We start from the raw sequence: 15371 nt of genomic DNA, 5'->3' as shown, positions 1-15371 counted from the left end.
ACTCTCCCTCTGGCTGGTGCCACCTTCGTCCAGGATACTGCGTCCAGTGTAACTGAGGGAGAGTCACTCCATCCCACAGCTAGAACCCACCCTCTCCTTTCCAGCAAAATAGCTACCTCCAACTTGTACATACCATCAAACCCACTGTCTGCCCTTAGCTTTCCGAATGAGTATGCATTGATACAAGAAAGTACCTCAATAAAATACCGTTAATTCATTGTTGTCACAGAATTTAATCACTGACACCTTGCTTTAAAGAAAACTAAATCTCCAAAATTCTGTCGTCTGTGTCTTCTGAGAATGTGTAAATTTCTGTGTGTTTCCCAAAATAATTCGCGAAACATTAAGACCATGTGACATAGGTACAGGAGTAGGCCATTCGGCCCCTTGAGTCTGCTCTATCATTCAGTCGGATTATAACTGCCCTGGCACTCCTCATGTCCACTTTAATACACTTAAAATTAGCATTTAGAACGATCAAAGCATTATTTCAGGTATGCTTCCCAATTTGCTCTTGATCCATTAAGTTGCTCAGTGTTATCTATCACTGGAGACTCCCTGGTTAATGGCGCAGTTTATGTTTGTTGACATTTTGAAATGGAAAGAAAAACTGTTCAGTGGGAGTATGGAATCTTTGGAAATTCTTCCTGGTGCTCAGGAGCTATGGTGCTGCTAGATCTTATGGTCTCATGTACAGTCTCCTCACCATTTAGAATTTGATGAAAACATGGGCTGTCAGCCAGTCAATATATTAAAAAGCCGAACCTGCAAACACCGTGGTTGGTAATTTGTTACAGACACAAACCAACCTTTTGCATCGAATGCTTCTCAGCTGTAAACTGAAGTTGGTAAATGTATTTAAGTCCTAAAAACATCCTCACTGAATGAAATAGAAGTGTTGGACAACTGTTTCTGATCATAACTCAAAAGAAAACCTTTTACCAATCAAACAATATCTAAACTCTCAATCCATCAGAGTCTATTTTGGTTAAATATAGTAACCTTATAAAAACAATGACTGCAGATGCTGGAAACCAGATTCTGGATCAGTGGTGCTGGGAGAGCACAGCAATTCAGGCAGCATCCGAGGACAGGCAAAATCGACGTTTCGGGCAGTAACTTTAACCAACTACTGTCAGATCAGAGTAAACTAATATGTATTCAGCAGAACAGCATATAGATTACTATCCAAAAAACCAACACATCACTTGAGTTGCTTCCAAAACGAGAAATCCATTAAGGAGAGAGAAAATTCAATCTGAACAATTAATCAATTATGGTATTGCTATAATTGACTCTTTTTAGGATAATAGAGTTACAACTTGACTCTGGTCAAGAAAACCTTTAACTAAGCTACGAGTGGGCTGAGACTCAACAGATACAGGATAATTGCAAACTGCTACTGTGCAATACAGATTTTTCAGAACTTCATATGTTGTTTATTGTAAGTGCATGTTCTTGTATTACAACATTTATGTGCTGAGTGTGTCAAGGGTGGAATTGGCAATGAGGTGGGGATGGGAGAAGGATTATGGGAGTTCATCAAAAATAAAAGAGAATTTCATCCGATAGATTTGGGCATAATTTGAACGTTCCTTTGGCACATTCAATACTCAGCAATGGGTAAATCCAGCATTGCAGCCCCTGGCAAAATATCAAAATTTAGTTTTTGAATGGAAGCAATACCCTGTTGTGGAAAAATTAAATATCCTTTTGAAGAGTGATATCTGCCAAGCAAGTTATAACATTGAGGTTCTATTTGTGTGCTAAAGGGGAACAGAAAATGATTGCCATTAAAGTTTTAATAAAACTGAACAATATTTAGGGATAAAAGAAGATTAAGGGAGGTTGGATACACAGTCCCTGCTGCAACGTTTCTTATAAAACCCTGGGAATGCACAACAAGGCTTCTCAAAAATTGTCCCACCGACCATTTCAAACCACAGAAACATACAATAGAATATAGGAATGTGCCTTTCAGCTCCTCAAGCCTGCTTCTCCATTCAATTAGATTGTGTCTGACCTGTACTTTGAATCTGCCTGCCTATTTACTTAACACCTAACAAAACACTATTAATTTCCATTTTTAATTGGACTCTCACCAACAGCTTTTCTGGGGAAGGTTCCAGAACTGCTTGCTGACATCGCTGTAAGACTAGTTCTAATTTCAAGGTTCTACCCGTTCTCTGGACCCCACCGAGAAGTAATGGCCTCCCTTTATCTTTATTAAAAGCTTATTTGACCCTTGATTAAATCATCTCTTCAATCCTGGCCACGAATTTCATTTGAGTTTGGAGGAATAAAAACAATGGCAATAGTCGAATATGAATACTGACTGAGGAGGAAGCATGTCTTGCTTTGAGATTCTTAAATGTTGTTTTGTCTCTCTCTTCAGTGGGAAGAGATCAGTGGAGTGGATGAAAACTATAAACCAATCCGCACTTACCAGGTCTGTAACGTCATGGCTCCCAATCAAAACAACTGGCTTCAGACCGGTTGGATTACACGGCGGAATGGCCAGAGGATCTTCATTGAGCTGAAATTCACATTAAGAGACTGCAACAGCATCCCAGGAGTGGCTGGAACATGCAAAGAGACGTTTAACCTTCACTACATTGAGTCAGACAGTGACCTTGGTGGAAACATCGAGGAAAACCAGTATGTGAAAATAGACACCATTGCAGCGGATGAAAGCTTCACACAGGGAGATCTTGGAGAACGCAAAATGAAACTCAACACAGAAGTTCGAGAAATTGAGCACCTCGGCAGGAAAGGATTTCACCTCGGCTTCCAGGACGTGGGAGCTTGCGTGGCCCTGGTCTCTGTAAGAGTTTATTACAAAACCTGCCTTTCCACGATGCAAAGTCTGGCTGTCTTCCCAGACACCGTGGCAGAAGCTGCCTTTTCGACGCTGGTGGAAGTGCGAGGATCGTGTGTTAATGATTCAGAAGCCGAAATGGGAAATCCCCCTCGGATGCACTGCAGTGCAGAAGGTGACTGGTTGGTACCGATTGGGAAATGTACTTGCAGTGCTGGCTACGAAGAGAAAGATGGCAGGTGTGAAGGTAAGCACTTTGTCACAGGACCTTTCTTTATGGCTGATGTGGGCTTTGGGTTTGTAAAGCTGAATGACACCAATGACATCCGTATTATTTATAGCATTGAGCAGTACCATTTCAGCAGTGCTCTTTTTAAATCTAGTCAAAGCTGCACTTATCGTCTCTCTCTCTCTCTCTTGATGGCAGGAGAGAGGATTGTGGGTCTTCATGAAGCAGTGTTATCCCTCAAAAGAAGGTTTGCCCACAATGCTGTTTGTCAGAGAGTCTCTGTGATAATCATAGACTGAGTAGATTGACCTGAGTCGAGGTGATGCTCGTGTGAGATTACAACATCTTATTCTCTCTCTTATGGTCAGACTGCCAGGCTATCTTTACTTTCATCTTTAAAAGACTAGAAGGACCTTTTACACTGTGTTGTCCCTGTCCTAGGAGTATTTGATGGGGGCAGGGTTCTACTTTCAGCAGAAGAATCGAGCGAGTATTGTTTTCAGTTTTAAATGTGAAATCTGCCAGGGCTGCGAGTGTTGTCCAAGTGAGTGAGTCGCTGCAGCATCCTTGCCCCGGCCAGGTGCTGATGGGTAGTGACGTCACTGGTAGGATTGCTGATCAAGAAAATACTGCTTTCTTCTGGAACAGGTCAAACTTCAGTAGTTGGGCAGCTGTAGCCGTTCAGATTAAATGGTGAGTTAAGTCAATACAGTTTGAAGGTGAACCATTTTTTTGAATATTCAGCCTCTGTTGCCCTGGTCTTATCTCGACATGGTCGATTCCCCAGCTACAGGTGGGTGAATGTTGCTGGTGGAGTACTGGAGCATGAAAGTGCCTTTTCCTTGCGGGTGATGATGATTACCTGGTAGATGGGCTGGTAAATGACCTTCATACCGAGCGTAGTTCATGTTCAGAAACTGCTGTGGGCTGGCACTGCTTGCTCTTTTATTCTGGAGTTTGCCAATGGGACTAAGTGCTGTCAGGTTTTGGGCAAACAAGCTTCAGGGGACCTTCTGACACATTCTGAATGGAGCATTTTGAGCCGAGGATACTTCCTGTAGCACTGACCTCCGGCTGCAATGATCGAACTCGCTCGGTCTGGACCATCTTTCCTGTGTGTCAGGACGGATCCAGATTTGTGTCTGATCTTGATAGATGTCGGGATTGCTTCTAGACCAAGGCAGAATCGGGAGATGCCAACAGAACCTGAACTAACCATCTCGGTGAAAGGAGATCAGAGTCAAGATTAGAGTGGTGCTGGAAAAGCACAGCAGGTCAGGCAGCATTCCAGGAGCAGGGCAATCGATGTCTAGGGCAAAAGCCCTTCATCAGGAAAGGCTTTTGCCTGAAACGTCGATTTTCCTGCTCCTCAGATGCTGCCTGACCTGCTGTGCTTTTCCAGCACCACTCTAATCTTGACTCTGAACTAACCATCATTGAGCAGATGATTGGTGAGTGGGCATTGCTTATTGGCACTCTTATTTATCTTGTTTTTATTTTGATTATGATTAACAGGAGACTGATCTATCAGTTACCTCATTAACATTGCTCGAAGAGTGGCCATTTGTGAACTATATAGAATTGACTTGGTGAAATTTTAATCTAACCCGTTCTGGAGGGCAAAACCTATCCTTTTTCACTACACATAGTTGTGTAGCTAATTGGAGTCTATAATAGCATTGCTGCAACTCATTTCCTTCCTGACTCCTAAGCTGCAGATGGACTTCAAAATGTATTAATGATGAATGGCAGGCACTTAAATTGCCTGGATATAAGGAAATGAAGTAATGAGCATGATGAAATTTTGTTGAAATATAATTTCCTATTGGGTTACTTGGAGACTAATGCTTTAAAGTGCTTGATGCATATTTTTTGTGTGTGCTTGTAAATAAATTGATAGCTTCTAAAAATTGATTTGAATTTTAAATTTTTTTCCCATTTTTAGGTCACCAATTATTGAATCCACCTCCAACCATTAGGAAGACTTTCAGAACACAGAAATAGCTCTAAAATTATCATACAATGTTTAACATGTGCGAAGTTGTTCAGCCATTTTAACAGATGTGGACCTCATTAAAACAAAGGAAATTCCAACTCTGATTTTTTTAGAATTCTTCCTCTTTATAATTTGACTCAAATATAAAGTGCAACTGTATGGGTTCATACTCTATCCCCCGAGAGTTCATCCTGCTCCTTCAATTAACTTAGAAAGGCAAGCACCAATCGTGGGCACTCAGAATCTTTCCTGGGGTTGAGAAAAGTGGAGATCTTTTCAATCACTCAGGGATTTTTAGGTACAGGGAATATGTTTCCTCCTTGTGGCCAATCCAGGAGAAGAAATAGCAACCTCAATGTTGGAGCCGAGGCTGTTTCAGAGTTAAATCAGGAGACTCACTCTCCACACAAATGGGATTTAGAAACCAGCAAAAAGCTTTCTCCCCCAAAATGCTTTGAAGGCTCAGTCAATTGAACCTTTCAAGATAGTGATCAATAGAGTTTTGCAGGTAACGGTATCAAGTGACGTGGATCAATGGTAAGTAATTGCAGTCGAAGGAAAGATCAGACATGATCAGATTGAGCAGCGGTCAGATTGGTGAAGCTTAACGGCCATCTCCTATTCATATCTTTATATGTGCTGTTATATACTCAAGGACACAGTATACATTAATTGGAAGAGGATTCCCACTTAAAACACAAACAGAAATGTGATTTATGTGGATACTTGGTATGTATTCTGATTTTGTGCATATTCTTGCAAAAGTAAGATAACCTATGCATATCATTGTTTCATACGTACTGGCAATTATGGGGAAAATAGTACCTTTTTTTAAAAGAGTCCTCTAATAACATATAGCCACTTCACAAAGGAAAGGTTAGAGGAAGCCAGCTTCTACTCCTGTCAGTGTCAAGCTGAAACGAAAGATGGGAATTGCATTTGTGTAGCACCTTTTATTTTCTGGTGAAGTCTCAAAATGTGTCAAAGTCAGTGAAGTGATTTTGAAGTACAATGTAGGGAAACTTAAGAACAGTGGGCACCCAGCAAGCTCTCTGGAAAAAAAAATGTTTAGATTATTTGTTTCGCCAAGTTGGATAAATGCCGGGTAGGACACTAAGGGAATGTGATTTAATGGTTATCTGAGCATCGTGTCAGCCTGAGGAACAAAATCTCAATGAAGGCCTAACAATTGCTATTAGTTCAATAAATTATTATGTTAATCAAATCCCTTGCGATCAGCTTAAGTTACTGCTATAGGCATTACTCATTCAAGTAGTCATTTATCAGCTGAAGATGTGTTGCAAGATTTAAAGAAAATTAACTGAACTTGGTTAATACGGGCGTTTTTCTGATGTGCCAATGCTGACTCTTTAACTTGTCTTTGGTAACTCACATTGATCAGACAATATTGGGAGGAGAGTGCGAAGCCTTTTCCAACGTTTTGGTCAACAGTCTTTGCTCAACCACATCAGCAAATAGTGAGATGTCGCTTATTCATTCCATTCTCTGCAATACATATCTAGATGACTAAATGTCCTTCCATAACTGTGACTGTGTTTCAAAGTAAGGAGTTCAGGATGTCCTGAGCCTGGGTTAGGAATCTACGTAGTTAGAGTTTATTCTGCCAAGGAATTGCTAAGATGTTAGTGAGAATTCACAAAGTATTTTAATAAACAATTGCTGTGTTTTTTTATTTATGGCTGCCTGTTTAATAGTTTACAGTATTTAATTTACAAAGGCGTTAGAAGGCATTAACAAGGAACCTACAGGCTGTGACTGAAACTCAATGGGTATCTAAGATTCAGCTTTGCTTTAGTGTGTACGGATCCCAATATAATGGCTTTAAAATTCCACGTTCCCTGATCCTGACGAACGCATAGTGTACAAATCCACACTCCCACAGCCGACAGGTTTCTGCCGATGGGAATGCGTACTGTTGTGATTTCAACACAGTGGGATGTCTAAACTTCGTTTGAAATAGATACAACGTTGTATCAACTGGAAACTTGCAAGCATGGTTTGGTTTTTGTGAAAAGCAAACACTCAGAAGACTTGAGGCTTTCCGAGATGCACTTCACCCTCTCACTCTTGTCTTTTGAAATAACGAGGAACAAATTTGCATTTACTAAAGACCTCTCTTAACCTCGAAAATGCTGTAATGCTAATTAAATGTTTTAAGGGTATTCACTGTTGTGATGTAAGAAAAGCAGCAACCTAGATGCGATAACCCTTACAAGGCCTTTGGGGAAATCACTAATTAATCTGCTTGCGGAACTCACTGAGTATGAGTTTCCTTGGTAAAAGGTAATGGTTTGCCCCATTGAAACTCATCACATGAGCCCTTTATGAAATAGACCCACACCCTGGACCAAGAGGCCTGAGTTCAAGCCCCACCTGCTCCAGAGGGCTGTAATAACATCTTTGAATAGGTTGATTTTTTTTAAAAAAAAGGTTAAATATATTTTTAAAAACTGAAACAGACCCATTAGACTCTTATGGCACAGGTGTAGTGTTCCTGCCCCTGAGCTCAGAGCCCCAGGTTCAAGTCCCACCTAGTCCAGAGGAATGTAAGAACTTTCCTGATCAGATTGATTTTAAAGAAAAGGGAACACCCAGATCGAAAATAAATAAAGCAGACCCAGTGCATTGCCCATAATGGTTTTGCACATACCCTATTCATTTGGAAACACAAGTGATTTACTGGTGGTGATTAGTAGATGAGAAAAGATAATTGGGGGGAGAAAACAACATTTATTTGTATTTAAGGGTTCTTGTATATATAAAATAAGAAAGCAATAAATGATGTTCCTTTCTAGTTGGGCTTCTGTGTTATTGCATTAGGCAAGTGGTGATGACACAGAGTCGACAGAGGGACATAAGCAGGTTAAGGGAGTGGGCAAAAGCTTGGCAAAAGATGGAGTATAATGGGGGAAAATGTGAGATTATGTACTTTGGCACCAAGATTAGAGGTGCTGAATATTATTTAAGTGGAGAACAACTGCAGAAAGCTATCGCACAGAGGAATTTAGGAGTCTTCATGTATATTCACAAGTTCAAGTTCAGTGTGGAATAGGGAAGGCCAATAGATTATTGGAATACAGTGAACAATTTTGGCCCTTTATCCAAGGAAACAGTGTTGGCATTGGAGTCAGTTCAGGGATGGTTGACTGGGTTTATCTCTGGAGGAGCGGTTTTATGAGGAGAAGTTGAGTAAGTTGGGTCTGTACTCACTACGTGTTTAGAAGAATGAGAGGCAACCCTATTGAAACATTATTTTGTGACCTGACAGGGTGCAAGGTAGACATAGATGAGGAGGAAATTCTTCTGAGGGTAGTGAATCAGAGAATCCCTCACCATAGAGGGCTGTAGAGGTTGAATCTATGAAGTCCATTCAAGTCCAATATAGATAGTTGTTTTTTAAATCAGTAAAGGTACCAGTGGAGTTGAAGCCAATTGAATGGCAGAGCTGACCTGATAGTCATCACAGAAGTAGGATGTTGAGCCTTACGGACCTAAGGAACCACAATCAGCAATGAAATAACAAATTCAGTTGGGATGTGGTTGGCCAAAGAGTGGACACCTGTACCATAATCAAGTCTGCCATTCTGAAGTTAGCCTTGCCTCAGTCCTCTCTATTGTTGAATTGATTGGTTGTCCTCAGATACTCTTCTGTACCAGTAATCCGGACATTGTCATGACAACAGACCAGAACCCTGAATTAATCACAGCTATATTAAACTTTTAAGTGCAAGTTTTTTTTTTAACTGAAAGACACATGAGCCAAAAATGCTGACTGACAATGTAAGTTCAGTAATTGTCTGGACAAATCACTGTGTGGATTACACTAAGTCCCAAGAAGTTTGTGTCAGCGTGGTTAAGATGGCAATAAGCATACTTGCCTTCATTGCACTGAGCATGGAGTACAGTAGCTGGGATGTCATGATGAAGTTGTACAGGATGATAGTAAGTCAGGCAGCATCCAAGGAACAGGAGAATCGACGTTTCGGGCTCCTCCAGAGATAAACCCAGTGAACCATCCCTCAACTGACTCCAATGCCAACATTGTTTCCCTTGGAAAAAGGGCCGAAATTTTCCTGAAGAAGGGCTTATGCCCGAAACGTCGATTCTCCTGTTCCTTGGATGCTGTTTTTCCAGCAACACATTTTCAGCTCTGACCTCCAGCATCTGCAGACCTCACTTTCTCCTCCAGGATGATAATAAGGCCTCTTTTGAAATACTGTGTCCAGGTCTGGCTGCCCTGTTATTGGAAGAATATTATTAAGCTGAAGAGGGTTCAGAGGATTTTACCAGGATGTTGCTGGGAATGGAGAATTTGAATTATAAGGAGAGGCCAGATAGGCTAGGACCTCTTTTCATTGGAGTGTAGGAAGTATGAAAGATGACCTTATCGATGTTTATAAAATCATGAGGGCTATGGATAAGGTGAATGCAGGTGCCTTTTCCCAGCATGGGGAATTTCATGACGAGGTGGCATATTTGTAACATGAGAGAAAAAGGTTTTTAAAAAAGACAGGGGGGGCAACTTTTTACACAGTGGTTCATGTGTGGAATGACCTTCCTGAGGAAGTGGTGGATACGGTACAGTTACAACATTTAAAAAACATTTGAATAAGTACATGAATAAGAAATATTTTGAGGGATAAGGGCCAAGTGCAGGCAAGTGGGACTAATTTAATTTGGGAACGTGGTCAGCATCGACTGGTTGGACTGAAGGGCCTGTTTCTGTGCTGTATGACTCTATACTTTCAAATGTAGAGATGCCAGTCTAAAAACTGAACTGTGGATCTACTTTGGTTCCAGAGATAATGGATAGAATCTTCCAAAATCTTGAATGATGTAGACATTAATGATTCAGTTGGGTAAGTAATGAGAGACCAGCAGGAATAAAAGGCACAACATTGAGGAGAAAATGTTCAATTCTCTAATCAAGTTTTGAATGGTGAGAGGAGAATGTAATTAGCGAGCAGCAGAACGCCTACTTGCATCTACACGAATGCATGTACCTCTCCCTTTGGCTAGAGGAAAGATAGGATGAGTGGGATGCAATAGAGGTGTGATGCATAGCTAATGGTTTGGAGAATAGCATGAGAAATCTTGTTTGGGCTCATGAGAAGACACCTTCCATAAGACTTTCCAAACTTGTCAATTAGCTGATTTCTGTGAAATCCAACCGAGTGGTGTTCAGATTGACACCTCTTAACAGAAACCACCTCCTGTTAGGGGCAAAGATGTACAGGTTAGGTGGATTGGCTATGCTAAATTGCCCATAGTGTCCAGGGATCTGTAGCACCCCGGTGGATTCGCCATGAGAAATACAGGGTTACAGGGATAGAGTAAAGGGGTGAGTTGCTCTTTGGAGTGTTGGCGTCAACTCGATGGGCCGAAAGGCCTGCTTCCACATTCTGTGATCCTGTGATTCTATAGGTTGTGTCGGAGACTGCAGACGTAAGTTGAAAGAAAGGCACTTCTGTTTGAAAATTTGTTTTTTATGAATATACAGGAAAAAGGGTTAGAAACCAACAGCAAAGCCTGTGTGCTGCAGGGCTGACTGTGAATGTGCTAGCTTAGAATTCAAGTTCCACTGTGATAGATTATGTCATGAAGTGATACAGCTGAGGGCATCTATATATCCCTGAAAGTTCAGGTGTAGAGAAATACAGTCTCTGTCTCGCTGTCTCAGTCAGACATTCTGTTATTGTTGAGTTTTATGTGTCATGTTTTTGTGTTATCTTTCCGTTCACTTTGGTAGCTAATAAACTCACTTTTTCTTTAACTCGCGAAAGGCCAGTTAAATTGGCTCCTTTTAAGCCATTTGGGCTCAGAAAAAGTGAAGGTGCCCTCTTAAATTTAACCTTGTTGTGACCAACCTGGGGAGGATTTAAGTAACAAGATGGAGCCAGTTCACCCCTTGAACCCATGCTGTTAACCAGAGGGCAGCACAGTGGTTCAGTGGTTAGCACTGCTGCCTCACAGTGCCAGGGACTGTTAGAGAAGCATTATTCTGAAATATTATAGTAAAGTATATAATGTAAATAAAAAGATGGAATTACTTGATCCTATCATTACCAACATGCCCTGGTGAAGGTCCCTGACTCAATATAATTCTAAATTGGATATTCCATACATCATAGAATTCCTACAGTGTGAAAGAAGGCCATTCAATCCATTTGCAGTTCTTTGATTTTTGTACCTGCAGTATCCTGACCCAGATTACTACTGCGCCATAGCTATTTTTAAATATGTTTCTATAAATAGCAGGGAGTGGTGTTTTTCCCTGCATATCTGTTTTACTGGATTGGGCATATGACGAGTGTCAAAATAGGGGTAATGTTATAAAATAACATTATCAATTTGCATGATAATACATTTTGTCTATGCCTTGCACTGTTTGCCACCTCAGTGGGTGACTCCTTCTGTCTTTCACAATTGCTCTGGAGAAGTTGGACACTGTGGAAAATTTATGTCACTTGCCAATTGATTCATTGAAACCAAATGGAAAATCTACACAGGGGCCTTTTAGCAGCCTTTTCAATTAATACAACATCTTCCCTAACAATCATCAGGTAGGTATATATCAAGAGTGCATTTTCATTTACAGGAGATTAACATTTGACTCATTAGGCGAAAGTGAGGACTGCAGATGGTGGAGATTAGAGTCGAGAGAGTGGTGCAGGAAAAGCACAGCAGGTCAGGTAGTATCTGAGGAGCGGGAGAATTGACGTTTCGGGCAAAAGCCCTTCATCAGAGTCAGGTTGACCCATTAGGCATCTCTTCAATGCTGTGACTTAACTGTTCCCATCCAACATCAAAATGGACTTCATTTATACATGTTGATTTATTGTTGTCACATGTATCTAAGTGCAGTGAAATGTTTTCTTTTGTGAGTAGTACAGGCAGACCATAGCAAACAAGGACATACAGATCATAGGGTGCTGAGACAGAGTGAGGCAAACAAGGTTATGGCTGCACAGGTGATACACAAAAGCAAGGTCAACATTCGGTTTGGAATTAGACTAGTCCATTCAGGAGTCTGATAACACTGGGGAAGAAGCTGTTCCTGAACCTGCTGGTGCGTGTGTTCAAGCTTCTGTATCTTCTTGATGGAAGAGGTTGGAAGAGCATTACTGGGCTGGGAGGGGGCCTTTAATGATGTTGGCAGCCTTTCTGTAGCAATGAGAAGTGTCAATGGAGTCGATGCATGGAAGTTTGGGTTTTGAAATGGTCTGGGCTGTGCTCTCAACTTTCTATAGTTTCCTATGGTCCTGGGCAGAACAGTTGCTGTACCAGACTGATATGCGCCCACATAGCATGCTTTCTGTGATGCATCTGTAAAAGTTGATGAAGGTCCTTCTGGAATTTTCTAATCTTCCTGAGGGAGAACTGGTATTGTTGTGCCACCTTGACCGTCACCTCTACTTGGTAAGTTCAGGACTGGTTGTCGTTTATCATCACTCCTCAGAACTTGACACTCTCTACCCTCTCAACCTCAGCTCCATTGATGTGTATATAGACGTGACCTTCTTTCCTCCTGAAGTCAATGATCAATTCTTTTGTTTTGTGAGATTGAGAGAGCGATTGCTATCAATGCACCATGACAACAAACACGATCTCTTTCCTGTATGCTGACTCATCGTTTGATATCGGCCTACAATGGTGGTGTCATCAGTGAACTTGTAGATGACGTTTGTATGAAATTTGGCTACACAGTTGTGAGTGTACAGGGAGTACAATAGGGGGTTGAGTACACATCCCTGCGGAGTGCCACTGTTGAGCATTATTGTGGAGGAGATGATGTTGTCTCTCCTCACTAATTGCAGTGTGTGGTCAGGAAGCTGAGGATCCAGTTGCACTGCTTCACGAAGGCAAATTGCAGGGGATTGAGGCAGGCTGGGAAGCTAGAGTTGATGTGAGCCATGACTAATCTCTGGAAGCACTTCATTATTATGGAGGTCAGAGCCACTGGGTGGTTAGTTGTTGAGGCACGTTGCATGTGTGTTCTTTGGTACTGGGGTGACGGTGATCATCTTAAAGTAGATGAGGACTTCAGATTGTAGCAAGGAGAGGTTGAAAATGTCAGCGAATACCTCCACCAGCTGGTCAGCAGAGGATCTGAGTACATGGCTGGGGACTCGGTCTGGGCCACTCCTTTCCTCGGGTTGACCCTCAGGAAGACCAATCTGACGTCTGCAGCGGAGATGGAGGGAACGAGTGCATCCGGCTGTCAGGGCAGATGATACCACACCACTGGCATTCACCTTCAATCGAGCACAGAAAACATTGAAAACATCAGGGAGGGATGTGTTTTTGTCTGCTATTTTGTATCCCGTTATGCTGTGCAGGCCTTGTTACAGGCGGCAGGTGTCTGTATGGTTAGTTTGGGCCTCTAAATTGGTCTGGTTCTGCCTCTTGGCATCTCTAATGGCTTTGTGGGGGTCATATCTGGATTCCTGTATATGTCTGGTCGTCTGACTTGAATGCCGCACATCTGCTCTTAAATAGGTAGTGGATTTCCCAGTTCATCCAAGGTTTCTGGTCGTGGGTCACATGGATTGACTTCCCTTGCATTCATGTTTTGAGCTGAGGAAATGCCCTTGCTTTATAGACTCCTATTTCATTTCTAATTTATTGTGCAATAATTGCTCTGTGAAATAAAGGTGTCGCAGTAGTATTATGAATTTGTTTTTCCTGGCATCTTCTTGGGGTGAAATAATTGCCTCTTTCACTAATCAATAAAATGGCACCAGAAAAAAGGAAGTGTGGTGCTGTGGAACGTGCAGAGATCTGTGCTGGCTACCATGCTTTTCCAGTCTTGACTGAGGAAAGTGAATACAAACCATACAGCCATCTTGTCATTTGGTCGGCATTATCTCATGACTTCATAAGGTTACTTATTCTGTTTACATCAGAGAAACAAACAGACTGTGAAAACGCACATTAAACAGACAGGGCCACTTTTCTTCAACGTCATCTGCTGTTCTTTGCTAATTGAGCTGTTCGAGTGCTTCATGCCAGCTGTGTGCAGAACTGCATGTAATATGTTACGTCCCTCAGCGATAAAATATTGGGATTGGGATTCACCTCAACATGACACCTTGACAAGGGTGGTCCAAACACACATCTCTATTTCTTAACTGGCTACTTTGAAAACCACTGGATTGTAAAACATAAATCAGCTTCAGAAATGTCTTTGTCACATTGCGTGCTCCTAGCACTACAGATGTTGAAATTACAAACAGGCTGCACTGAACATTTGTTGAAAACCATTATTGCCATCTGCTTTTCTGCAAGTTCCATGGTAGCAAACTTAACGCCTAACTGTGCTGGACAAGTGAACTCAAATGCATTCAGTGCGAGAAAAATTCTTGGAGTGCCATTTTCAGTTTGTAGCACAGCTCAGGGTTGAAGCAGAACATCAGCAAGTATAAACATTAAGCATTTTGTTGCACTTGGCTATTAGACTTTGGATGTGCAGTGTTGTTGTCCAACAACTAATGGTGCTCACATTTTCTTCAGAATTATTTTACTGAAAAGAAAGTTATTGTTTCACCTACAACAGTATTGAAACCCAAGTTTACCAGATATATACCTAGTACGGTGCAATCAGAAGTTGAGGTTATTGTGTTATTCAGGTCGTTAACATCTCTAATCTCCTTTGCTTTGACACTGTTAAGATTGTTACACTGCTTGCTTCACTCCATATCCATTGTCCATGTCATGTCCTTTTCCCCTCTGCCCTGCATGTTAATTGTAGTTCAGCATGTTGAACATATATTCATTTAAAGGGACAAGGATAAAGAGTACGCTTTGCTAATGAGTGATAATTGTGCATACCTGGGTGTCATGATGGCTCAGTGGTTAGTGCTGCTGCCTCACAGCACCAGGGACAATAGACAATAGATGCAGGAGTAGGCCATTCTGCCCTTTGAGCCTGCACCACCATTCAATATGATCATGGCTGATCATCCTTAATCAGTATCCTGTTCCTGCCTTATCTCCATAATCCTTGATTCTGCTATCCTTGAGAGCTCTATCCAACTCTTTCTTAAATGAATCCAGAGACTGGGCCTCCACTGCCCTCTGGGGCAGAGCGTTCCACACAGCCACCACTCTCTGGGTGAAGAAGTTTCTCCTCATCTCTGTCCTAAATGGTCTACCCCGTATTTTTAAGCTGTGTCCTCTGGTTCGGCACTCACCCATCAGCGGAAACATGTTTCCTGCCTCCAGAGTGTCCAAACCTTTAATAATCTTATATGTCTCAATCAGATCCCCTCTCAAGTCTTCTAAACTCAAGGGTATACAAGCCAAGT

At 41.7% G+C, this 15371-nt stretch overlaps 1 protein-coding gene across 6 annotated transcripts in view; it reads left to right on the top strand.

Moving 5' to 3' along the window:
- LOC122563736 (ephrin type-A receptor 7-like) overlaps window positions 1–15371 on the top strand; it is a 593437-nt gene that overhangs the window by 105589 nt on the left and 472477 nt on the right. For 5 of the 6 annotated variants that reach the window (XM_043717892.1, XM_043717890.1, XM_043717893.1 and 2 more), the window contains exon 3: window positions 2396–3065. In XM_043717892.1, coding sequence (XP_043573827.1) covers window positions 2396–3065 — 670 coding nt within the window. Of the gene's footprint in view, window positions 1–2395; window positions 3066–4992; window positions 5137–15371 lie in introns of those variants that run through there. The other variant, XM_043717895.1, reaches the window with a different exon arrangement.

Source organism: Chiloscyllium plagiosum, chromosome 27, assembly GCF_004010195.1.
Source record: "Chiloscyllium plagiosum isolate BGI_BamShark_2017 chromosome 27, ASM401019v2, whole genome shotgun sequence".
Taxonomy (NCBI): Eukaryota; Metazoa; Chordata; class Chondrichthyes; order Orectolobiformes; family Hemiscylliidae; genus Chiloscyllium; species Chiloscyllium plagiosum.
The sequence above is the reverse complement of the archived record's forward strand: the minus strand, read 5'-3'. Positions and strand labels throughout refer to the sequence as shown.